The 26,848-nt window shown below is 44.1% G+C and overlaps 1 protein-coding gene across 1 annotated transcript in view; it reads left to right on the plus strand.

Moving 5' to 3' along the window:
• CIB2 (calcium and integrin binding family member 2) overlaps positions 1-20,938 on the plus strand; it is a 127,764-nt gene extending 106,826 nt beyond the window's left edge. The window contains exons 4-6 of the mRNA XM_030190388.1: positions 3,922-4,069; positions 6,779-6,974; positions 19,873-20,938. Of these exons, the coding sequence (XP_030046248.1) occupies positions 3,922-4,069; positions 6,779-6,974; positions 19,873-19,894 (366 nt within the window). The 3' untranslated portion in view covers positions 19,895-20,938. The remainder of the gene's footprint in view (positions 1-3,921; positions 4,070-6,778; positions 6,975-19,872) is intronic.
• The last annotated feature ends 5,910 nt before the right edge of the window (positions 20,939-26,848 follow it).

Consider the following 26,848-nt stretch of genomic DNA (forward strand, 5'->3'; position numbering starts at 1 on the left):
GCAGTCGCGTTCCTGTCCTGCTCTTCTTGCTCCTCCTGTCCTGTGCACGCTGATGCTCCTTCTGAGTTTCACGTAAAGGAGTGTCAGTGTGCACAGGACAGGAAGAGCAAGAAGAGCAGAACAGGAACGTGGCTGCGCCGGAGACGGCACTGAAGAAGGCTTCAGCTGGCGGGGGTTGGGGACCCCCGCCAGCAAAGGTATTTGCGAGGCGAGCGGGGTGTGAGGAGGCAGTGGCGGGGCAGGTGAGGCGTGGCGAAGAGAAGCGTGGCATGGCAGTGGTGGTGGGGGGGGCAGTGTGGTGGCATTCAAAATGTGCCCCCAACTTTGGGCTCTGGCCCCCTCCCACCGGAAGGTCTGGCTACTCCCCTGATACAGAGTACCACAAGACTACCACTAGACGTTACAGCGATCATTTTCAGACAAGAGTCGACATGAGCAGGAGTATTTGAGGTTCAGATTACTCTCATAGACCACCAGGGACCATAAGGTAGGCCCGAGGGGAGGGTCTACAGATGGGTGGATGAGGGGGGGTCTTCAAGAGAAGGGAGAGGAGGGGCTGCTCAGGGGGGTCGGGGATCAACTCTTGGGGAGGGGGAGATCAGAGAGGAAGCTCTGACCCTAACCTGATATTCAGCCTGATACCCAGTCAACTAACCCAGTAGTAAGCTGAATATTACACCTGCCTGCAGGCATTCTGGGCATAGCCAGAACTCAAATATTCCGGGCCAGTACCTGCATGGGTGCCGACACTGAATATTGGGTCCTAATTCAGGCTGTGGCGGTCAAAGTTTTAAAAAATGCTGACTGCCACCAGATGAGTATTGGGAGTGGGGGGGGGGGGGGGGGGCAAATAGTAAAGTGGCAAGGGCAGGCAGAGCCAGCTGTAATGTGCAGGGATTTCAGATTTGTGGTGCAGACTGGGTAATGAAGTACTTGCACAACTGCCAACCCTTTATTTTCAAAGACAAATTCTGTGGGGAGTTTCTCCTTGAATATACAGTATGCTTGCAGATATATGAACTTTCTCCATCTGGTTGCTCTAAATAGCCATTTTCAGACTGTGACATATTTTGTTCTTAATATCTGCAGAATTATTTGTTTATTACTGTGTTTATGAGACACCCATGAAAAGAAAATCCCTAGGCAACATATAACACCACATCTCCTATTATGGCAATTGCTATTCATCAAAACCGGAAAATGTTTCCCTTTATTCAGCTGCCAACATCCAAACTGAATTTGGCTAAACTGAGCGAAGGTTTATAGAATTCTAGAAATATTTATGTCTCTCACTGTGGTTGTTGGCAGCTCTGCTTATGAGCTTTTTTTTTTCCCCCCCTCCTGCTTGGCAGGGTCAGACTGAATGAACTGTGTCCCTGGGAAGAGCCAGCAGTTATGGATTGCACAGACCACCCAGCTTTTTAATATGACCTGTCCCCTGTGATGAGCCAGAGCCTCCCTTTTTCCCACTAGTCATCTGGGCTAGGCCTGTTTTTGATACTAGTTCTCATGCAGCTCCTCAAGGCTCCCTTCTGCTACTGTCACAGTTGTGTGCTATGCCACAGCTGTCGCTTTGAACTATTTCCCTTCTAGTATTTATTTATTTATTTATAGCATTTATATCCCACAATATTCCCACCCATGGGCAGGCTCAAAGTGGCGTATAACAGTCTACAAAAACATACAATAATTCTGCAAACAAATAATCAATAGCGTAAGAGAGAAAGGGAAAGAGCAAGGTGAGAAAAGGGGAAAGAATAGCGGTGATCAGTATGTCGCTACGACAGTTGTAATTCAGAAGGAAGAGACACCAGGCGGGTTTGGAGCGTATGCTCTACCAAAAAGGAAGGTCTTGAGGCGCTTCTTGAAGGTCGGGTGATCAGGAATAAGTATCATTGCTGGCTGATGCAGTCCTTTACTTTCCTGGTGCTGGTACTGCCTACTTGCCAACCCCATGGCTCTCTTTATACTATCACCCCCTTGCGGCTCTTGATATCGCTGCCATGGCTTCTACAGCAGTGTTTCTCATGGCCACGGCTGTCTGATTCCTTAGCTCGCCTCATTGCTGGCTGAGGCAGTTCTTTACTTCCCTGATGCTGATGCCGCCTACTTGCCATCCCCATGGCTGTCTTCATACTATCACACCGTTGTGGCTTTTCATATCACGGCTATGGTTTCCACAGCAGTGTTTCTCATGGCCACAGCTGTCCAATCCCTTTCTTCATTTGCTGGGTTGTGGCTTCTTCTCGCTGCACACCTTAACAGCCCCAGGATGAGGATAGTGAATACAGTAACCACGAGTTATCTTGGAGCACTCTGCAGGAGAAAGAAATGAGAAAATAAGGATTAAGGTTAAGGACCAGGGAAACAAAAGCAATTTGATTATATATAATTTCTTTTACAATTACTTTTCATTTATTCATCATTACTACAATAAAATCTGTCCACTAAGACCAGATATGTGTGGAGAAACAGTTGATGAAGAGAGAATATATGTACACCCAACTTTCAAATCATGCATGGACTTTCACCGGGCAGAAACATATAGAAACAGTGACTCTTAGTACAGAAGCAGGATGAGTCACACAAGGATGACAATGAAGATCAGACATTTCAGCATTAGTGCCCATTACTAATACAGGCCCCAAGGCAAGCCCCCTACATCTGATGAGAATTGTAAAGTGACCCTCCCTCCCCGTGATGCTGTCCTTGTGTTTTTCGTCCTTACCCCAATGTCAAGTGTTCTTGCTTTGAGCTTTTTATTGGTTGAAATAGAAAGGTCCCAGGTGATTAGGGGTCAAGGGTCGCAACTTGTTTTCATCTTCTGGAATTCTACCAGAGTCACAATCCCAGAGGCTTATTTACTAACCCACAGTAAAATGTGTGCACTATTTTACCACAGGAAAATTTACTGTGGGATTCATTAACCCGCAGACTAGTACCTCAGTACTGCTGGTTACTGGTTAGTGTATGCTGAAGTAAGTTCATTTTTGTGTTGCTGCAGCCAGAAATATCATGCTTTCTCAGCTGCAGCAATGTTAAGTTAGTTGACCCTACCCTACAATCCTTTATTTTTAATTCAAAATATAGTGTTCCTCTAGCCCTCCCCCCACCCAACCCTGTATTTTAAAAAGTTGGACTCCACTGGTTTTTCCTAACCCACCTCTGGAACTCACCAGGTGATCCCTCAAGTCTGGTAGGTGGGCAGGAACGATCACCAAGCTTTCCTATCTTGGAGTTTCCCTAATCCAAAATGGCTTCTTTCAGCCTCTAGTGGTAGTCTTATGCTAATACCATTGCTCATTGGTTGTGTTTTAGTACTTAGAATATTGCTCACAGGAATACATCCCAACTAGAGTTCTTTGATCAGCCCTTTCATCATCACTGGCTTTGCCCCCTGTGCACTGCTCTTGCCTTGAGTTGACCCGCCACTTGGCTTTTTTTTCTGTTCCGCGGCTCCTCCCCTACTTTATGGAACACCCTCCCAGCAGATTTCCAATCTGAACAATCTTATCCCCATTTTAGATCCCTTATTTGTTTACCCAAGCACTCCCTTCCTATCTCTGCTCCTAAGGAGGGGTTTGCATTGCCATCTGTCCTGGAAGATGCAGTTCTGCTCTACTTGCTTTGTCTATGTCTTCTTTCCTTCCTCTTTCCTTTGACAAATTGTATGGTGTTCCTTTCTGTCTGATTGTTTGATTAATTGTATACCGCTCTGACTGTACCGAAGGGCAATATATCAAATTAAACTAAACTAAGTGTTTAGGCTTTTGTGAAATAATATATTGTACTACTGTCTTTTTATCTGACCCTGAATAGACTCTAATCTATTCCTAGTGAAAGAGATGCTCAGAAGCCTGTATGTTTGTTGCTTCAGTAAAGCTCTGTTCATGAAAGATCAGGTGTTGTCTTTTTTTGCAGGAGAATCCATTCAAGGAGAGGATCGTAGAGACTTTCTCAGAGGATGGTGAGGGGAACCTCAGCTTCAATGACTTTGTTGATATGTTCTCAGTGCTCAGTGAAATGGCTCCCAGAGAGCTGAAAGCAATCTATGCCTTTAAGATCTATGGTAAGGTGTTGAATTTCTTTTGATTTGTATGCCAGTTATTTTAGTTTAGTTCTATGCACACTAAAATGAGCTGCTTTTTATTACATTTTATTTTGCTTCTTAATGGTAAAGTGACCACATGAATGTCGTATTGTCCTTAACTAATAGTGAATTCACCAATTGAAAAGCTGCTTGTTAAATGTTATCTACATTTTCCCTGGAGATCAAATAAATAAAGCATGAGAGTGAAATGTATTTCCTAAATCTGAAACTTTTTTAAAGTAGTAAAATGAGTAGAGAGGATGTATTTAATATGCATGGTAACTCTGCATAACTTGTAGAAATCCAGGGAGCAAAGAATTGAGGGCCCCTTTTACAAAGCGACGGTAAGTCCAGTGCGGACTTACCGCTCACTAAAAAGGAAGTATCGCTGGACTACCGTAGCAGCTCGGCAGTAGTCCCCACCCCCAGTGCACCATCATATCTGGTGCTACAAAAATATATTTACCAGTTACCACTGGGTTAGCGGTGGAGCCCTTACCATGGCGGTAAGGGCCCCCCAAAATGGCTATTCGACAAATCCATCATTTGCCACACGGCCATTTCTTTTTTTTTTTTTTAAAGAAAGACCTACCTTTTACGAGCTGCAGTAAAAGGGGCCTCGGCACGTGCCAAAAATACACACCGATTGCAGCGCAGGCCCCTTTTTGCCACTGCTTGGTATAAGGGGACCCCAGTGTCTTCTCATATTTTGTCCAACCAGAGAAAGGGAGCCACTTCCATACTTCTCAGCAGGGGCGTAGCCAGACAACAGATTTTGGGTGGGCCTAGGCAAGAAGTGGGTGGGCACCAAGTGTTCTCCCCCACCACCAAAAAAAAATATCTCAGCTGGTGGGATAACACTTCTTTCCACCTTGGCAGTCTGTAGCAAGCATGTGCTAAAAACTGAGAATGTGCAGGTGCCATTATCATGGAGAGTAGTGTTTTTGTTACCATCAGCTGGCAGAGATTGGGATCCCCACCAGCTACCGCTAAACATGTGCTACTGTTGGGTGGGCCTGAGCCCTAAGGGCCCACCCAGGCCCACCTGTGGCTACGCCACTGCTTCTCAGACTTCTAGGCTCTTGATGTTGAGTAGAAGCACAGGATAAATCAAGAGATTTTGCAGCTCTAGCAGAAACCGCTGCCAAACCAGGGAGTTCAAATCTTGTAGGTAGACAGATCCAGGGAAGAGGCCTGTGCCCCTGGATTTAATTTGTTTGAAGGAGAGCCCATATCAGCAACCCAGCATTACATAGATAGCCAGGAAGCGTCCCATTTTTTTCAGTCCATTTGACACATTTTTTGTAATAAAAATGTTTAACATAAACAATTTAACACATACAAATTGATTATATGTCTGTTACTTCATAGGTTGATGTGCATTAAGTAAATTCTGTGCTCACTAACATTTTAAGATGAACTAACAAATGCACATTTCTACCAAACACAACCATGATGAGGGAAAGAAGTTAGAACTGTTGGCTTTACTGGACAAATGTTTTAGTATAAACTGTTGTTGTGAAGTATAACACCCCCTCAGGAGCATCCCTGAGTTTGGGGCCCAACCTGGTAGGAGCCCCCTGGGCTGACAGAGAGATTCCTCCACCTGAAGTAAAAGGGTTTTAGGTGGTAAGATTTCCCTCTCTTTTCCCCAGGAAATAAACTCCAACAAGCACTTCTGTGAATTTAACTCTGAGGATTTTACACTCTTCCAATATCTGTGCCCTTTACTCCTAGCAGGTTTCACAGAACTCTCCCCCTGGTCAGAGAAATCACTCTCTATTTATTTTTTGTTACATTTGTACCCCGTGCTTTCCCACTCATGGCAGGCTCAATGCGGCTTACATGGGGCAATGGAGGGTTAAGTGACTTGCCCTGAGTCACAAGGAGCTGCCTGTGCCTGAAGTGGGAATTGAACTCAGTTCCTCAGGACCAAAGTCCACCACCCTAACCACTAGGCCACTCCTCCACTCTGTCCTCAGGAAAGCTTCTCCCCCTCCTGTCAAACATAGATTATAAGGGAGAAAAGAAAATGATACATTTCACTGACAGCCTGCCTTCAGCACACAGACATGTCTGCTCAACACTGACAGAGAAATCCCATAAACCAAAATGCCAGCCTGTCCAACACACAAACTATATCCCATTGAAAACCTCATTATAGAAGGGCTTCAGAAATAATGCAAATGTGGAATTGCCAACTCATTAAAATGCTCTTCACTGAGTCCCATTGTTTTGTGCTTAGAAAGTTTTCATAGGATGGAGCCGATGGAGGTGAAGACCCCATCAGTGTTTAAGAAAGTGGTGAAAGGAAAGATTAAACCAGAGATGACGTAAGGTCTCTGAGACTGCAACAGGAAGCAAAGATTTGTTTAATTAATTTCTTTTAAAAAATTTTATTCATCACTTATTCAGAAAATCATTCAAAACTGTTCACAATCATTAAAACTGCACATAATATCAACCCCCAAACTCAAAGCCCACCCAAATCCAAGATGGGCCCTGATTGTCTGTTATATTCCGTTTATTTTTATGATGGAGTGTCCGTTAGGATAAATTGAGGAACAAATGTCTGAAGGAGCCAAATTGTTGGCCAACAGTTTTACACTGCTTCAACCAATGTTTACATTCAAACTGCAGACACATAATATTCATTGTTTTTCTTCTTTTTTTAAATCTCTGTTTTAGATTTTAACACTGATAACTTCATTTGTAAATCTGACTTGGAGAAAACTCTCAATAAAGTAACACGTGAAGAGCTAACAGAAGAAGAAGTAACATTAGTTTGTGAAAAAGTAATAGAGGAAGCTGATATGGATGGCGATGGGAAATTGGCATTTGCTGATTTTGAAAATATGATTTCCAAAGCACCAGATTTTCTCAGGTATAATAATTCCACAGCTAAGATTAAGACATTATTTTTGTATATGTTGAGTTCCAATATTCAAAAAGATTTAACCATGCAGAAGACGCTCCTGCCTGATTAAATCGCACTGAGCAGGTCAAGAGGCAGTGTTGCTGACTATGCCCTTTGACCACTGTGGCACTGCCCAGGCAGTGCCAGGGTAGCCAAGGGGGTGGAGTCAGGAGTTTTGAGGCACTGGCAATATTCATGGCTAGTGTCCACATAGCTAACCTGGCAAGTTGGATCCTTTAATTACCAATCCTATCTTTGACCAGTTAGCTATGTGGAAACAGTACTGAGGAATCCTTTTACTAAGTCGCGTTAGGGCCTGCAGGCGCACCAATTCTGAATTACCGCCTAGCTACTGCATATGCCGGGTGGTAATTTAATCTTTGGCACGTGTCCACTATGCGCGTCAGAAAATAATTTTTATTTTCTGGCGCGTGGTGCTACCAGGCAGTAAAAAGCATTTGATGCACGTTGACCCTTACCACCTGGTTAACCCATGAGACCTTACCTCCGTCTCCCTGAGACCGTGTACTTTGTGGATGCAGCATTATCCTGCCTGTGCTTATTTAGCACTTCTGTGCTTCTGGCGTCACTGCTGTAGTTTGAGGAAGGCTTGTTGCCGAAACATTGACCGTGTTGGGTCCCAATAAACTTGTTTTGAAGCTCTCGCTTTATTGCTTGGGCTGGTCATTTGGACATGGTCTTGCTTCCACCCTTGGTTTGCTGTGCTTGTGTTTTTGTGGAAGACCTGGACCCCCTTCTTTTCTGTTTCCATTACAGGAAGTGTCCCATTTTTTGTGCTTAGAAATTTTTCATAGGATGGAGGTGAAGACCCCATCAGTGTTAATAAAGTATTGAAAGAAAAGATGAAACCAGAGATGAAATAAGGTCTCTGAGACCTTACCATTAAGTCAATGGCTGGCAGTAAGGTCTCAGACCCAAAATGAATGCGTGTCAATTTTCATTTTGCCGCACGTCCATTTTCGGTCGAACTTTTTTTTTAAAAGGCATTTTTACAGGTGCGCTGAAAAATGGATCTGCGCGCATCCACAAAATGCGCCTACACTACCGCAGCCCATTTTTCAGTGCACCTTAGTAAAAGGACCCCTTAGTATCAGCTATACCTGTATAACATTAGAGTACAGCGCTAACCCAGAAATTCAGTGCCAGTGCTGAGATATAGCCTGGGTTTAAAATTATGTTTGTTTATTTAAAAATCCTAATGTGTGAGACTACTAATTTATGTCCATCACTCAATGCCCCCTAATATCTACATATGCTTGTATTTGTACATCATTCTATAATCTTATTGTATATTTACTCCACAGCATTCAAATTGATGAACTGTTTTAATATTTACTATTTTTATTTATTTATTCTGTTACCTCAGGGGTATGTTTACTAAGGTGCATTAGTGTTTCTAACGCACCTTTAAATTTAAGGCGCATTAAATATTAATGCGCCTGTACATTTCTATGGGCGTGTTAGTGTATAACATGTGTAAACCATTTGTGCCTCTGTGCCTATAGTGTACCTTAGTAAATATAGTCGTAAATCTAATTCCATATCATGGTGGTTAACTCTTTTTTTTACTATTTTATGTTGTTGTTATGTTCTTGAAAGCTTATAAATAAAAAATGGGGGAAAAAACTTGCTATTCTGCTAATTCTGACTTGCAGGTTATGTTATGTTACACCATGACTTTTATTCCACCACTACCTCTCCAGTTCAAGGCAGATCACTTACAAAAGAGACCAGATCAAAATATCTAGGAATTATAGACAAGTAGGGTCAACACATAACATAAACAGTTTGATTAGAGTCTAAGGGCACTAGGCCAACAGCATAAAGTAAAGCTTTCAGCTTTTTCCTAAATATTAAATAGTAGCAACAGGTTTACAATCTAAAACATTATACTAATACTAGTAAAAAAGGCTTGTTTCTGACACAAATGAAACGGGCACTAGCAAGGTTTTCCTCGGAGTGTGTATGTTTTAGAGTGTGTGTGTGTGAGAGTGACTGTGTGAAAGAGAGAGAGTGACTGTGCGAGTGTGTGTGTGTGACAGAGAGAGAGAGTGAGACTGGGTGCGAGTGTGTCTGTGAGAGAGAGGGTGTGTGTGAGAATGACAGTGTGTGAGAGTGCGTATGTGAGACAGTGAGTGTGAGAGAGAGAGAGAGACAGTGTGTTTCACACAGATACAGTGTGTGTGTGAGAGAGAGAGTGTGTTTCACACAGATACAGTGTGTGTGTGAGAGAGCGAGTGTGAGAATATGTGTGTGATACGCAGACTCTTTGTGAGACCGAGAGTGTATGAGACCGAGAGTTTGCAGAACCCCCCCTCTTCTTCCCCCCTTACCCCTTCCCTTCCCCCCCTTCCACCCCTGTCCGAGTTCCAGAACCCCCTCCCACTTCTTCTCATCTGAGTTCCCATCCCCCCTCTTCCCTTCTCACTCCGCCTCTTCCCCCCTCTCTGAGTTCCAGGACCTCCCTCCCCCCCGCTACCCACTGATCCAGGACCCCCTTCCCCTTCCAGTTCCAGGACCCGCCCCTTCCCTTCCAGTGGATTTCCAGTAATCCCCACCCCCCCCCCGTGTTGTTTCAGGACCACCCTTTGTAGTTTCAGGACCCTCCCGTGTCATTCTTGACCCCCCCTTTTGTTTCAAGACCCCCCTCCCACTCCCCACCTGCCTGGCCCTCCCCTTCGTAAGAGCTGTCTGCTTAAAAGTTTTTACCTCCTGCATGCAGGGACGCCACTTCTGACAGCTTTTTCTTTCGCTTGTGTTTCAGCTGTTCCTATGGTCCCACCGGGAGCACAGGAACAGCTGAAACACAAGCGAAAGAAAAGGCAGACGGAAGCGGCGTCCCTGCGTGCAGGAGGTAAAAACTTTTAAGCAGACAGATCTTACAAAGGGGAGGGCCAGAGAGGGGTGGAATGGGAGGGGGGTCGTGAAACGACAGAAGGGGGGAGAGGGGGTGTTTGCGGCGCCATTATCGACGCGACGGATCTCTCACCTCCAATGTGCTTTCTTGCCTGGGACCGTGGCTCCCTCGGAGTTGGTCTGCTAGGCTCACGTCATAATGCGGCCAGTGACGTCAATCTGATCTATGGAGCCTTCCTGACCCACTCCGAGGGAGCCACGGTCCCAGGCAGGTCAGAACGTTGGAGGTGAGAATTATTATATAGGATAAGAAAAGGAATGCCATTTGTTAAAAGGACAGTGAGACTCCAGACACACAAGAATACATACAGTCTGACCAGTAGACCAATTCTATTGCTCCAACAGAGCAGCTCAGCACACTGACAAAATGGAAGTGGACAAACACAGAGGCACAAGAAGAGAAAGAGTAAGAGCAGGTAAGGGGGTATGGAGGGAGGGGTGGGTATTTGGGCAAGGGACATAGCTGCTGGTGGTCAGTTTTTATAAAAAAAACATGTACTATCACCAGTTCAATATTTTTAAATACACCTTTTAGAAAGGATTTTTTTGTGCATAAAATGCCAATATGCATATATAGAAAGCCTCTAATAAAAGTACCTCATGCGAGAAAGTATGTGTGCTACGATTAGGCATATACTTATAGAGTAGGTGTGTTCAATTGAGGAATTTGGATGGAGAGTGGGCAGATTCACCGTTTATATGTGTATTTTTTAAAATAACTTCTAAAATATGGCAACCAAATCTCCACACTCAGACAATTCACCATCAGAATGTTCCCAAAAGTCCAGACATATCCAACACTCTTTAATTCTATTAATATAAATGGACCTCAGCAGTATCATGGTGTAATATCAAAACTTTTCACAGCGATTTACATATCAATATCATCATTGGTCCAAACCCCCTTCCTTCCTGCTTCTTCAAACTTGTTAATATAAATTTATTTATCTCTTAGAAAAATGACTAAATACTCAATACTCATAAGTTGGCTCTCAAATAGAATGTTGGCACAGGGGACCATCTGATCCAACATGGCACAAGTTTCGCTATGAAGCTTTTTCGAGGATGTCCCCTAATATTATCCACCGACTTTTGGCTGTATTAACCTTGAAGTCAGCAAGATAGGCAGTGGCTAATATTAGGGGACATCCTTGACAAAGATTTATAGCGAAACATTTACCATGTCAGATTAGAAGGTCCCTTGTGCTGACATTCTGTTTGAGAGCCAACTTATAAGATGAGTATCGAGAAATAAGTAATTTTTACTAAGAGATAAATAAATGTATATTAACAAGTTTGAAGAAGCAGGAAGGAAGGGGGTGTGGACCAATGACAATATTGTAATCTTTTCACCTTCCGTTCTAATTTTTTTCTAGCTTCACTGTGGCCTCTTGTTTACGAAAGCAAACATGTGCCTTTGCAACTTCCACTTCCACGTGCACTCTAGCAGCAAATTTGCTTGCTGTGACTGGTTTGAATGCGCTAACTTTATTGATCTTGAAGATCTTGTCATGTACCTGGAAGAGTGGGCATGCTGTGATTGAGTCTTCTTTAGGAGTTCTATTTTGCTCTCTGTCTCCATTATAGCATCTTCTGTTAGGTCTTACATTCTTGGTTCACAGCTATCTGATAACCCTTTTCTTCAAGACTATATTTTTTTTAAAGAAAATTGAGATTTTTTTTCTCACAGAAATTAAAGACCTTTGAATACAAAGTAACCACAGACCTGAAAGCACCATGAGTATGGGAAGAAGGCAGGGGCAGAAGAGTAGCTTAGAAGCTGGATGTCAATTCCTTAACAGTATATACATTTTAATGTATCTCTTCATATGAGACTGAAAGAAAGGGATAGCTATTAGCACTATCATTTATATATATTGTCAAAGATGCCTTTAAAAATGATTTTCCACTGAAAGTGCAGATCTTCCATTAACTCACAGTGAGTGGAGAGAACAGTGCGTCTGCTGTACTTTGATGGAGACATCTTACCCCAGAATGTTCTCCTGTTGAACTTTCAGTGCATACCAGTGCGTTTTTACTAGCAAAAAAGCTGCCGGTACTCAAATGCTAGACCGCCCTTCAGGGGTGGGGTGATCACTGAGGGACCCACCCCACAACAGTCAGGCCCCCTGCAACCAGTCACAGAATCTATGACAAGGCAGAATTGGTGTGTAGAGCCTGAGCTCTTTCATTAAAACTTGGGGCCTGTGGGTCAATTTTAGCAGACAATGGAAAAGGTGCCGGTACTCAGTACCCCCAAGAACCCCCTCAAAAAAAGCCCTGCTGCATACATAAGCAAAAAGATTGAAACTAAACCAGCTTTGTTCTTTAGTGTAGATTTGAAACATGATGTGTAAAGTTTATTATGGCTAATTGAAACTGGATTAATTATAATTGAGTTATAAGTCATGAATCTAGATGCAAGCAGGCCTCTAGTTTGCCCTCTTTGAATAAGTCAAGTTCTTTTCATGGCCATATAATTCAGAGCATTAACAGTGGGAGCCAATTAAAATAACTAAACACTTCTCCACCTCTGATCTACATTAGCTTGACCATGATTTAATTGGTGTTATTTTGTTTATGAAACTCTGCAAGGCAATCATTCTAATTTTGGTTATTGGGCAGAAATTGTGCATACTCTGCATGATAAAAAGCAAGCTCAAAACAGAACCAATATACAGATGCTTCAGCTGCCACCTATTGCAAATTCTAATAAGCCTGTAGCATGCCCTCAATTAATGCATCAGGCTGTTCATGGCAGTGCAGAACAGTAACAGTAACTCAACCAAATCATTTTTGTACTCTGATTCAGAGCAGTGTAATTTGATTACACTGTTGTTGTATTATTTTGTAAAAACAAATAATCCAAAATAAAACAAAACATATAGGCAGGGTTTTTTTTTGTGGGGGTACTTGGCGGTACTGAGTACCGGCACCTTTTCCATTGTCTGCTAAAATTGACCCAAGGACCCCAAGGTTTAATGAAAGAGCTCAGGCTCTACACACCAATTCTGCCTTGTCATAGGTTCTGTGACTGCTTTCAGGGGGCCTGGCTATTGTGGGGTGGATCCCTCAATGATCACCCCACCCTTGAAAGGTAGCCTAGCATTTGAATACCGGCACCTTTTTTGCTAGAAAAGATGCACTGCATATAGGGATTTAATAAGCAACATGAGCAACAATCAGCTGGAAGTGACAGAACAGGTCCCACACAGGCATCGTCAATGGAATACAATAATTTCTAATAGGGATGTGCATTGATTAGCAAGCATTTGGTTTATTTGGGCACCTAAAATATGTACAGAATTGATTGATCCTGATGTCAGGTTCAAAATGGCAACCATGACCTCTAGTGGTAATCTCATAGTACCACTGCTAGTGATTGCCCTTGTTTGACAGATTGGCCTATTTCAATAGTAATGCAAGACTAGCACTAAAGGTCTTGGCTGCCATTTTGAATCCAGCAACAGAGAGGGCAAGAGTGACTGAGGATCACCCTGCCCTTGGACCCTAGACACCAGGGAGCCCCCCCCCTAACTTGGTAGGTACTGAGGGGTCTTTGGGGCCTCCTTTCCTTTATATAATACTACTGTATCAGGTAAAATTCGTACCTAAATGCCAGACATACACACATAGCTTGTAGTATTTCTTCTGTAAGTTACGCACTGAAGTGTGTGTCTTGCCCAGACTCCAGCTATGTGTGTGCTACGTGTAAAATATGTACTAAGTAAGATACGTGCACGTTTACATAATAGTACTGAGGTGAAATTTTGGCAATTATGTGTGTGCACATATACACATATTATGATTCTACTACTACTACTTATCATTTCTATAGCGCTACTAGACGTACGCAGCGCTGTACACTTGAACATGAAGAGACAGTCCCTGCTCGACAGAGCTTACAATCGAATTAGGACAGGCAAAGAGGACAAATAAGAGATAAGGGAATTGGGGGTGATAAAATAAGGGTACTGAACAAGTGAGTAAGGTTAGGAATTAAAAGCAGCATCAAAAAGGTAGGCTTTTAGCCTAGATTTGAAGACCGCCAGAGATGGAGCTTGACGTACTTGCTCAGGAAGTCTATTCCAGGCATATGGTGCAGCAAGATAAAAGGAGCAGTCTGGAGTTAGCGATGGAGGAGACGGGTGCAGATAAGAGAGATTTACCCAGTGAACAGGGTTCCCGGGGAGGAATGTAGGGAGAGATGAGAGTGGAGAGGTACTGAGGAGCTGCAGAGTGAATGCACTTATAAATCAATAAGAGGAGTTTGAACTGTATGCGGAAACGAATAGGGAGCCAGTGAAGTGATTTGAGGAGAGGGCTAATATGGCCATAGCGATACTGGCGGAATATCAGTCGTGCAGCAGAAATTTGAACAGGTTGAAGAGGAGAGAGATGGCTAAGTGGGAGACCTGTGAGAAGCAAGTTGCAATAGTCTAAGCGAGAGGTGATAAGAGTGTGGATAAGGGTTCTGGTAGTGTGCTCTGAAAAGAAAGGGTGAATTTTGGTGATATTATACCACACCACCAGCAAACTTCCGCGCACTACCAAAATATCCCAACTCAACTGCACCATAATCCCACAAACTTCCCCTTTATCCCTCCCCCACAAACTGCCTGACCAGTCCCAGCTATCCGCCACAAATACAACTCATGCAGAAAATACACAAAACAAACATGAGAAAAAGACATACAACATAGACACCACACACACATGCATAAAAATACATTCCTCCTTCCAACATGCTTGGGGTTAGAAATAATTCCCCAGATGTGATATACTGCATTTTAAGTTGTATAGGTGTATCTGCCTATTTCTACGTGGATGGCATTCTCCTGGTCTTTTATGTCAATCTCTCTGCAATTGATCTTGCGCCTGTACAATCGATCAAGTAGCTCTGTGGCTGAAGGATCACCATATGATTTTAAATACCAATAAGACCACCGTTTGCTGAGAATCAAACTATAATTCCGCTTCATCTCTCCCTTTGGTTTTTTTGGAATACGTATTGCACCAGTAGCTTTGTTTCACTATTTAGGGGGCGTTATTGACTCCAGGTTATCTTTTACTCAACATATCTCATCTGTCCTTGGATCAGGTTTCTGCAGCTTGCGCAAACTCTGCTCAGTATGCGCTTTTCTTGCTATTGTGGCCCTGCACACAATATATCAAGTCACTTAGCCCTCCATTGCCCCAGTACAATATACTACTTAGAAGAATGTGAGCCCATTAGGGACAGTGCCAGTACCTGTATAAACATTGTAAACTGCTTAGGTCTGGGCAGTATATAAATACTTAAATAAAATAAAAATACCATGCTTACATTACCTCATGTCTAGATTATTGTAACGTCATCTATGTCAGTCTTCCGCAAACTAGTCCTTACAAAATACCATTGCTCATTCCTCTGTAGAGCAAAATGTCAGGATTCAGTTACTGCTCTTTTTCTACGTCTTCATTGGCTACCAATACAATTCCGAATACAGTTTAAGATATTAGGGGCCCTTTTACTAAGGCACGTAATAGTCTGCGCGTGCACAACATGTGCCAAAATAGAGTTACCACCTGGCTACCGTGTGGCTCTTGCGGTAATTTCATTTTTGGTGTGCATCCGATATGAGCATTTCCTTTAACATTTCTGCATCCGTCTGTTCATCCTGGCCAGGCGGACGGTAGTACACTCTTATCACTATCCTTTTCCCCTTTACAAATGATTCCAAGAAGTGTTTTGTTTCCTGCAGAATTTTCAATCTATTTGATTAAAGGCTCTCATTAATATACAATGCTACCCCTCCACTTATTCGATCCACCCTATCACTACGATATAATTTGTACCCCGGTATGACAGTGTCCCACTGGTTATCCTCCTTCCACCAGGTCTCAGAGATGCGTATTATATCTAATTTTTCATTTAGTGCAATATATTCTAACTTTCTCATCTTATTTCTTAGGCTCCTGGCATTTGCATATAGACATTTCAAATTATGTTTGTTGTTCCTATTTACATCATGCTTAGTACTTGACAGTATTAATTTGCAATCTTTTGTCTGATTTTTATTTAAGGACACCTGATCTACTATGGTCTCTTTTACAACCTCACTATCAGGATACCCTATCTTCTCTGTTTTGGTGATATCTTTGAAAGATACCTTATCCCGAACCATGCACTTTTGAGTGACTGTTGGCCTTCTCCCCGTTTCTAGTTTAAAAGCTGCTCTATCTCCTTTTTAAATGCCGATGCCAGCAGCCTGGTCCCACCCTGGTTAAGGTGGAGCCCATCCTTTCGGAATAGGCTCTCCCTTCTCCAGAATGTTGCCCAGTTTCTAACAAATCTAAAACCCTCCTCCCTGCACCATCGTCTCATCCACGCATTGAGACTCCGGCACTCTGCCTGTCTCTTGGGCCCTGCACGTGGAATGGGTAGCAGTTCAGAAACTGCTACTCTAGAGGATCTGGATTTGAGCTTTCTACCTAAGAGCCTAAATTTGGCTTCCAGAACCTCTCTCCCACGTGTATCAAGAACCTCTCTCGCACATGTATCAAGACAGCCGACTCCTCCCCAGCACTATCTAAAATCCTATCTAGGTGACGCATGAGGTCCGCCACCTTTGCACCAAGCAGGCAAGTGACCAGGCGATCCTCACATCCACCAGTCACCCAACTATCTATATTCCTAATGATTGAATCACTAACTACAACTGCTGCAGGGCTGTGCCAACCCGGTAAGCAGGGTAAGCACCACAGGGAGGCGCCTGCCTTCAAGGGCGCCGCACCAGCTGCCGCGTTGCCATCCAATTGTATTTAAAAATTTAAAAAAAAATAAACCTTACCGCGTTGACGCGTCGGCAGCTGTAAGATTTCACCTTCACAACTCCACCCCTGACTGGTCCTGTACTGTGAGATCAGAAAGCAGAGCGCCTCTCTCCTCTTCGCTCAACGTAATCCCTTCTACGCCCACCGCGCCGCTCATCCAATCATCGGCTGTTTCGTCAGTGTGCTGTCAGAACAGGGAAAAGGAAGCGGCTACAACCGGGCAAGCAATGCGCAGGTGCAAAACTGTAGGCTCCAGTTCTGCTTCTGCAGAGTAACAGCAGCAGCAGCACCCCGAGCTTTAGTCTAGGCAGGGGTCGGTCGGATGGAGAATGGTAGCCCCATGGTCACCCGAGCCCATCTTCTGGCTGCAAGTGGGTGCAATCGGTTTTTGGCTTGCTTGTACTTGGTGGGATTCCTGGTGAGTCCTGTCCAACTTTGTCCTTGATGCTACGGTTCACTTTATCCGCTATGGGATTTATACATTTCGATTTTAAAGTATTTTCGGTTAGCTTTCTTTTTTTTTTAAATCAGTGTTCTCAAGATAATTGTATGCTTCTGAACTACTATGTTTCATTTTATATTATGTATCTACATTTTGAAGTTAAATGCAGAAGTATTTACAGCTGAGTCTATATTTTTAATATAATGGGGGGGGGGGGTGGGGAGGAAGAGAAGGGAAGTTGTCTATTTGTAGTTATAATCCTTTTGAAACTCTAAAATTTGTCATTCACCTTTTATGGTAATGGGCTGAAAAAGGGGGCAGGGTGGGAGAAGAGAGAAAGGAGATGCCACACGGGAGGTGGCAACTGGGGGAGGTGCCAACTGATAGTCTGCAGGGGAGCACCAGAGACCCTAGGCATGGCCCTGAACAGCTGTCCTAACCCTTCCCTCCTGGGCAGCACTTGGAGACATATCCTTGGTGCAAGAGGATAGTACATCCCCTGGTGGGCAGGTCCTGGCTACAGGAGTACTTCCTACTTCACCAGGGTGATGCTCTCCTTCTAGGAGACCTCCCTCCTCCAAGGTAGCACAGGGGTTACCACACTGGAGGTGGGACTTCTCTACAACATCCCTGTAGGTCTCCTCTATGTACCTCTCTGTCTCCCTCAGCTCCACCAAGTCTGCTACTCTAGCCTCAAGAGAATAGACACGTTCTCTGAAAGCTAGGAGCTCTTTGCATCGGGCACACACATATGACATCTCACCAACTGGGAGATAATCATACATGACACTCAATGCAAAAGACTGGATAGCACCCCATTTGCTGCTGGACTGCTGACTCCAACTTAGTGTTTTAGAGTTTTTCAATCATTTAAAGCTTGCTACAGTATTAAGGATATTAGCCTAAGATAAAAATGTCTTTTATTTTATGTGGAGGGGCATAATTGAACGCAAACGCCCATCTCCCAGCTATGTCCATGAACGGGTACGTGAAGGGGCGGGCAGACCGTATTTTTGAAAAAAATGGGTGTCCATCTTTTTTTTCGATAATACGGTTTGTGCTGGGCAAATGCATCGGATTTGTGCAGATTTGAGCTGGGCGGTTTCGTTTTCCCAGTGATAATGGAAACCAAAGGCGCCCAGCTCAAAAACGAACCAATCCAAGGCATTGGGTCATGGGAGGGGCCAGGATTCGTAGTGCACTGGTCCCCCTCACATGCCAGGACACCAACCGGGCACCCTAGGGGGCACTTGTAAAAAGTTTTAAAAAAAATTTAAATACCTCCCAAGTCCATAGCTCCCACCCCTTAGGTGCTGAGTCCCTCAAATCCTCCAACTGCCCACAACTCTACACCATTACCATAGCCCTTATGGCTGAAGGGGGGCACCTACATGTGGGTACAGTGGGAGCAGTTTGGAGGGCTCCCATTTAACCAGCAGAAGTGTAACAGGTAGGGGGGATGGGCCTGGGTCCACCTCCCTGAAGTGCACTGCACCCACTAACAACTTCTCCAGGGACCTGCATACTGCTGTGATGGAGCTGGGTATGGCATTTGAGGGTGGCATACAGGCTGGAAAAAAAGTTCTTAAAGTTTGTTATTTTATGGTGGGAGGGGGTTAGTGACCACTGGGGGGGGTCAGGGGTGATCATCCCCGATTCCCTCCTGTGGTCATGTGGCCATGTGGTCATTTAGGGTACTTGTTTGTGAAAAAAAGAGTCCAAAAAATGACCCAAATTCACGGTAAAAATGCCTTTCTTTTTTCGATTATTGGCCGAGGGCGCCCATCTCTCCTCGGCCGATAACCACGCCCCAGTCCTGCCTTCACCACGCCTCTGACACACCCCTGTCAACTTTGTCCATTTCCACGACAGATTGCAGTTGAAGACGCCCAAAATTGGCTTTCGATTATACCGATTTGGGCGCCCATGGGAGAAGGGCGCCCATCTCCCGATTTGGGTTGAAATCTGGGCGCCCATCACTTTTGAAAATAAGGCAGATAGTATATTGTATGATTTATTTAGTGTTTCCTTCTTAAATGGTAATGAAATGTATTTAAAACTCTGTAAGAGCACTCCTTGCTTGTTACCCTAATTACAATAACTGACTATAAATGAAGAGTTGTCCTAGTGGTGGGCGGGAAGACTAAACTAGATCCTGCAGTGCCTGCTAGATTCTATCTGTTAATGCTGTGTTACAAAGTTTTTAAAATTAAGTGGAAAAGACTATGGAGATTAGTTGATAAAATTTGCTTTTTATATTTTTATTTTGCCTAAGTTTAACCTACAATTCCTCCTTTAAACCACAATCTATAAGTTCCCAAAGCACAAAGCAAAATAGCGTTCACTTACCAGAGAAATGTCCTCTTCTCTTGGATCTTCCAAATTGACGCATGATGTGCACGCATAGGCACCTACACAGCTTAGTAAAAGGGCCCCTGAATGCATATGGTCTGAGAATTTTGATTTATGTGTTGTTTTCTTTGACCACCTTATAGATATTTTAGACTCCTGCTACAGGCCTTTAGGCTGGAAAATGGTCTGCGTCGGGTCCCTGTTTTTTGGAATAAAGTATATTTTTGATACAACTGCACATTATTATGTTTGTTTTTTCTCCACTGTTTGGTGTTTCCTGGTAACTTAATGCCATGGCCTTTTTTTTCTCTCCTGCAGCACCTTTCACATCAGAATCTGAAGATGAGGGCTACCGTTGATGAACTGCTATTGGCAGAACTTGAAAGCGATGCTGTCAGTCCACTTTCTCTGAATCTCAGGCACTTTTGAGGCTATTTTTTTGGTCCTCTGTAACTATAACTTCACAGAAGTTGGCAAAAAAATAAAATAAAGACTGAACAGTCTCTCCACCTTACAGGAAAGAAGATATATCCCAGGTCTCTGCAGAGGTCCTGGCAGTGTCACCATGGTGGTGGACAGGACATGGGCATTCTAGGAATAAGGGAGTTTTTTTTGTAACTGCCAGAATACTAAAGACATATTTCCCTGTCATTTTTATAATTATGATAAGATTTCCGTATTGTCTTTCAAAGCAAAAAAAAAAAAATTGTGAAAGAAGGCAAGAAACAAAGAAAATGAAGCCTCGTTGGATTTTGCTGAAGTTATTCCTTGAAAGAAAGCACAGGCCTTAAAAATGGAGTTTTTCTCTATTGCTATGTGGCACAATTGATGTGAATGCATGACTATAATTTTGACTTAAAAGGACTTTGGTACGATCAAGTTTCTAGCATTAAGAATTATTGTATACTTAGTACATCATGATTTCTTTTCTCAAAAAGCATCAAGTCACTGGATTTGGTGCTTAACCATCCACTGGTGTTTTAAGGATTGTCATGCGTAAAGAAACAGAAACGCCTTCCTGTTGCCTATTTACTAATGTGCTTTGGAGCACAGAGAAGTTGGGAGAATGCAATAGCAGGCACAATTGATAACTGTAGGAGTGTTCCCAGTACTTCAAAGAAGGCAGCCATGCTGTTAATGTAGAGCATTGATGGCGATCACGTTAGAATGTCATGGCCAATAATGCTGAATGTGGTTAGCTACATCTCCTGAGGTATAGCTCATCTGTATAGTATTATCTGCCAGTTTAGCAGTAAAAGCTCAGTACTGACCTCTGTGTTAACTGCAAGGTGCACTCCCTGCCATACCGTGCCCTGTAATAGGATTTTTCTAATTAGGGGGCCCTTTCACAAAGGCGCGCTGAAAAATGGCCTGTGGTAGTGTAGACGTGGTTTGGGTGCACACAGAATCATTTTTCAGCGCGCCTGTAAAAAATGCCTTTTATAAATTTTTGCTGAAAAGGGATGTGTATAAAAATGAAAATTGCCACATGTCCATTTTGGGTCTGAGACCTTATCGCGGTAACCAGGTGGTAATGGTCTACGTGGGTAAAATGCCGATTACCACCCGATTACTGCCCACGTGCCAGAAAGTAAAAATATTTTCCAGTGCGCCTAACGGACATGCAAGGGCCACGCGGTAGCCAGGCGGTAACTTAAAATTGACGCACATTGGGTGCATGTAGGCGCCTATGCAGCTTAGTAAAAGGGCCCCTGAGTGTTTAATTTGGCAGTCAGCACATGCTAGCAGTTAACATGGTGCCAGGCTGTTAGCATATGTTAAATGCCACATTACACACTTACAACAGCTAAGTAAATAGGCAACAATATCTGCTCTGCAGAGAGGCAAAAAAAACAGAAGCATAACCAAGACAGAACTTGTGCAATGTCTATATGTTCTCCAATGGCTTAAAAAAAAGCCACTGAATTAGAAGGAACAAAAAAATAAAACCAGACATTATCTGCAAGATGAAACTCAAGAAGCACAGCACCAGTACCAAGGGCAAAAAGACATGTTTGTTTTTAAACAGCTATGCAACCTCTCTCATACAGTGCATGAATGCAGCTCTGTGGTTTTCTTATCCCCTGTAACCCAGCTTTGTCACTTTTCTTCTCCCAGTACAAGTGGTGTACTGGAGCATGACAATCGTATTACTGTTCTTACAGTCAATCGAAGGGCTCTGTCATTTCCATTACTTTACTACCCGTCAAATGACTGATTTTATTCACTCTGAAGATTTTGTGGTAGAGTGGTAGCATTACTGGTCTTCCCACTGAACAGTTTTCTGTCCTGTAACTAGTATAATCAGAAACTTTTGGATCAGATTTTACTAACTGTGATATTTTCTTTGCTTGTTGGCCCTAATGAAATACTTTTAAAGCAAACCAGCTCTTCTGGTAAATGTTTCTTTCCCTAGTGTTGGACAGCTCCACCATTGAGTAGAGTTACCTCCTGCTGATACATTTTATTGATTTTTTTTCCTTAACATGGAATATTGAGAACAAAGCAAAGCAGAACTTCATGGACGGTGGTGGTACAGCTCCTGCGTTTCACTGGCTATGTGCAAAATGTTTAGAGGCAGTGGTGTGGCCAGACCTGACATTTTGGGTGGGCACTGTGCATATAGGTATGAGTAGTGTTCTTGGAATGCCTTAGAATGCACTTGATGATGAATTTCTAAGTAGTCTGCCTAACAGCTGCCCTGCATCAATATAAACCACATACATACTTAATGGAAAAACCAGCCACTTACATTATCCCATGTCTTAAGTCTGCAATAATGGCAAACATCTCAAAACACATGACAGGATCCTGCAATATAATTACAGCAATGGCTAATACCCTTCAAACTTTGCTTTATAACAAACATTAAAAAATATAGAACCCAACAATGTAAAAAAATATAGAACTTTTTAAAAAAAATATTTTAACTTGGGCATTGAGCCCATCCCCACCCAGAAACCCAACATCATTAAAATTTATTGTTAGTGATGATGGGTTTTCAGAGTGGGGGTATGCTCTTCACTGCTTTGGGCGGGAAAAGGTATATTTGATTAAATATAACTTTTTTTCCCTAGGCAGTAAAGAGCCCACCCCCACCCAGAAGCCCACCACCACCATTAAACTGTACATTTAAACATATTTATTTTACCTGGGCAGCTGGGCTTGAGCTTCCAAAATTTGTGTGCATGTGGTGGCTGGTTTTTCAGAGAGCACTGCAGACTGTTTTCTGTGTGTGCTGGCTGGGTCCTGTCCTGTTGGGGCCACAGGGGAATGCATTTCTCCTCTCTCTCTCCTCCCCTCTATCCATGTGCATCTCCTTCCTCTGTCTTCCTTCCCTTATATCCATGTCCAGAATTTCTCCTCTCTCCCCTCCATCCATGTGTATCTCCTCCTCTGTCTTCCCTACCCTCCATCAGTGTCCAGCATTTCTCCTCTCTCCTTTCACCTCCATCCATGTGCATCTCCTTCCTCTGTCTTTCCTTCCTTCAATCCCTGTCCAACAGTTCTCCTCTTTTCCCTGCCCTCCACTCCATCCATGTCCAGCAATTCTCCTTTCTCCCCCATATCCTTCCCTCTATGTCCAGCAATTTCTCCTCTGCCCTCCCCTCCCCTCCTCTCCATGTCCAGCCTTTCTCCTCCCCTGCCTTCCCCTCCGTGTCCAGCAATTCTCCTCTGCCCTCCCCTTCATGTCTAGCGATTTCTCCTCTCTCCCCTGGCTTCCCCTCCCATCCATGTCCGATGACTCTCCTTTGTCCCCTTTCCTTCCCTCCCATCCATGTCCATTGACTCGCCCAGCTCCCACCTATCTGCTCTCTTCTCTGCAACATCCCCCTTTTCATTCCTGCCACCCTGCGCTTAAATCTTTTATTTTACCTCAAGTTGCAGCGGCGGCAGCAGTGAGAGCAGCAGGCTCGCCTTCAGCCTTCCCTCTCAGTGTCCCGCCTTCCTCTGATGTAATTTCCTGTTTCCGCGAGGGCGGGACACTGAAAGGGAAGGGAAGGCTGGAGATGAGCCTGCTGCTCTCACTGCCACTGTGACTTGAGGTAAAATAAAATATTTAAATGCAGGGCGGCAGAAACAAAAGGAGGGCTGTTGGGGAGCTGAGGGTGGGCAGGTGGGGACCGAGAGCTGCCTGCAGCTTGGGCTGGAACCAAGACTGCGCCAGGTACTGATTGGAGCATCAAGAGAAACTGGGTGGGCCTTAACTGTGATTGGATGGGCCTGAGCCCACCCAGGACCACCCATAGCTATGCCCCTGTTTAGAGGGCTAAGGGGTCTTTTTACTAAGGTGCGCTGAAAATGGCCTGTGGTAGTGTAGATGCATGTTTTGGGTGCGGGCAGAATCATTTTTCAACGAACCTGCAAAAAAATACCTTTTTAAAATTTTTGCTGAAAATGGACATGTGGCAAAATGAAAATTGCCATGCGTCCATTTTGGGTCTGAGACCTTACTGCCAGCCATTGACCTAGCGGTAAAATCTCACACGGTAATTGGGTGGTAATGACCTATGCGCGTCAAATGCCACTTGGCGCGCACTCAATACGTGCATCTGAAATAAAAATTATTTTTCAGATGCATGTATTGCACACGCGCCAAAAATGAAATTACTGCAAGAGCCATGCAGTAGCCAGTTGGTAACTCCATTTTGGTGTGCGTTGGGCGTGCATAGATGCTTACGCAGCTTAGTAAAAGGACCCCTTGCACACACTAGAGAAATGATATGATTTTCAGTTAAAATACACCATTGGGCTCATTTTCGAAAGAGAAGGGTGCCCATCTTTTGACACAAATTTGGAGATGGGCGTCCTTCTCGCAGGGTTGCCCAAATCGACATAATTGAAAGCCGATTTTGGGTGTCCTCAACTGCTTTCCATCACGGGGACAACCAAAGATCCCAGGGGCGTGTCGGAAGCATATTGAAGGTGAGACTGGGGCGTGCTTAACACATGGGCATCCTCGGCCGATAATGGAAAAAAGAAGTGCGTCCCTGACGAGCACTTGGCTGACTTTACTTGGTCCATTTTTTCTTGCGATCAAGCCTCAAAAAGGTGCCTGAAATGACCAGATGACCACCGGAGGAAATCGGGGATGACCTCCCCTTACTCTCCCAGTGGTCACTAACCCCCTCCCAATCTAAAAAAAAAAAAAACAACTTTAAAAATATTTTTTGCCAGCCTCAAATGCCATACCCAGCTCCCTGACAGCAGTATGCAGGTCCCTGGAGCAGTTTTGGTGGGTGCAGTGCACTTCAGGCAGGCGGACCCAGGCCCATACCCCCCCCTGCCTGTTATACTTGTGGTGGTAAATGTGAGACCTTCAAAACCCACCACAAACCCACTGTACCCACATGTAGGTGCCCCCTTCACCCCTTAGGGCTATGGTAGTGTTGTACAGTTGTGGGGAGTGGGTTTTGGGGGGGCTCAGCACCCAAGGTAAGGGAGCTATGCACCTGGGAGCAATTTGTGAATTCCACTACAGTGCCCCCTAGGGTGCCCGGTTGGTGTCCTGGCATGTCAGGGGGACCAGTGCACTACGAATGCTGGCTCCTCCCTCGACCAAATGACTTGGATTTGGTCGTTTCTGAGATGGGCGTCCTCAGTTTCCATTATCGCCAAAAACCGGGGACGACCATCTCTAAGGACGACCATCTCTAAGGTTGACCTAAATGTTGAGATTTAGGCATGAGATGGGCGTCCTCAGTTTCCATTATCGCCAAAAACCGGGGACGACCATCTCTAAGGACGACCATCTCTAAGGTTGACCTAAATGTTGAGATTTAGGCATCCCCGACCGTATTATCAAAACGAAAGATGGATGCCCATCTTGTTTCGATAATTTGGGTTTCCCCGCTCCTTCGCTGGGACGTCCTCAGGAAAACTTGGGAGCCCCGTTCGATTATGACCCTCCACGTCACCTTCCAGCTCTAAAGAGTGAAGAAAAGTGTTTGAGAGAACTATTTCCAAGGACATTTTCCTGGTTAGAAAGATCTGTCTGAAAAATGGCTTCCTGTGCCTGCCTGAAACCACCCACATGTGTTGTCACTGGTATGCATGTACAGGAGCAGAGTTTGAGCAGAGGACACATGCATGTGAATAGGATATAAAATACACTTATCTATGTGCAAGTGTGGAGGAGTGGCCTAGTGGTTAGGGTGGTGGACTTTGGTCCTGGGGAACTAAGGAACTGAGTTTGATTCCCATTTCAGGCACAGGCAGCTCCTCGTGACTCTGGGCAGGTCACTTAACCCTCCATTGCCCCATGTAAGCCGCATTGAGCCTGCCATGAGTGGGAAAGTGCGGGGTACAAATGTAACACACACACAAAAAATGATAGGTACAGATATATTTATACCTGCTCCAGACATACTGGATAGAAGGAGGCAGAGAGGAGAAGGTGGAGGGAATAGAGTGAGAGAGAGAGAGAGAGAAGATACTGGAAAGAAAAGGGGGAGAGAGGGAAAGGAGTTACTGGATGGAAAGGAGGGATAGAGAAAGAGAATGGAGGGAGGGAGCGAGAAGGGGGAGAAAGAAGGTGCTGGGTGAAGGGAGAGAGGAGTTAAAGAGTTAGTGAAAGACTGGAGAATAAGAGAAGGAGAATGGGAAGGCCAGAGTGAGGGAAAGAGATAAAAATCTGTAAGTAGCAGGGGTGGACTGAGAGTGGTCTGGGCCCCCGGGCACCGAGAGTGGTCTGGGTCCCGTCCCCCTCGCCAAGTCGCTGCCTGATGCCCCCACCATCCCGGCTATTTCCTGCCCACTGTACTGCTTCTATTCCTCCGCCTGCAGATGCAAATTTCAAAAACTGACATATTTCAATCACTATAGGTTAACAGGTACAAAGAAAACAGAAAATGGAAAATATGATAACATTTTATTGGAGTAAATACATTTTTCAGTTAGCATTTGTTAAGGTATTCTGCTCTGACATGAGAAAGGAGAGTTGGGTCTCCAAACAGTCAAAAATGTATTCAAATTAGTCCAATAAAGATATCATCTTATTTCCATTTTCTGTATTAACACACCTACCACACTATACTTTATTCTAAACTAAAAATAAAATGCATTTTTTCCTACCTCTGTTGTCTGGCTGTTTACTTTTTCAAATTGTGTTGGTCCCAGTCTCTTGTTTCTTCTTTCCTCAATCTCTTCGTAACTCTCACCAGTGTCTACCCTTCTCTCTTCCCCCCTTTCCATCCAGAATCTGCTCCCTCTCTCTCTCTGAGTCTCTCCCCTTTCTGTCCAGTGCCTGCCCCCTCTTTCCCCTCTTTCCATCCAACATCGGCCCACTCTCTCC

The sequence above is a fragment of the Microcaecilia unicolor genome, chromosome 1, assembly GCF_901765095.1.
Source record: "Microcaecilia unicolor chromosome 1, aMicUni1.1, whole genome shotgun sequence".
NCBI classification, from domain to species: Eukaryota; Metazoa; Chordata; class Amphibia; order Gymnophiona; family Siphonopidae; genus Microcaecilia; species Microcaecilia unicolor.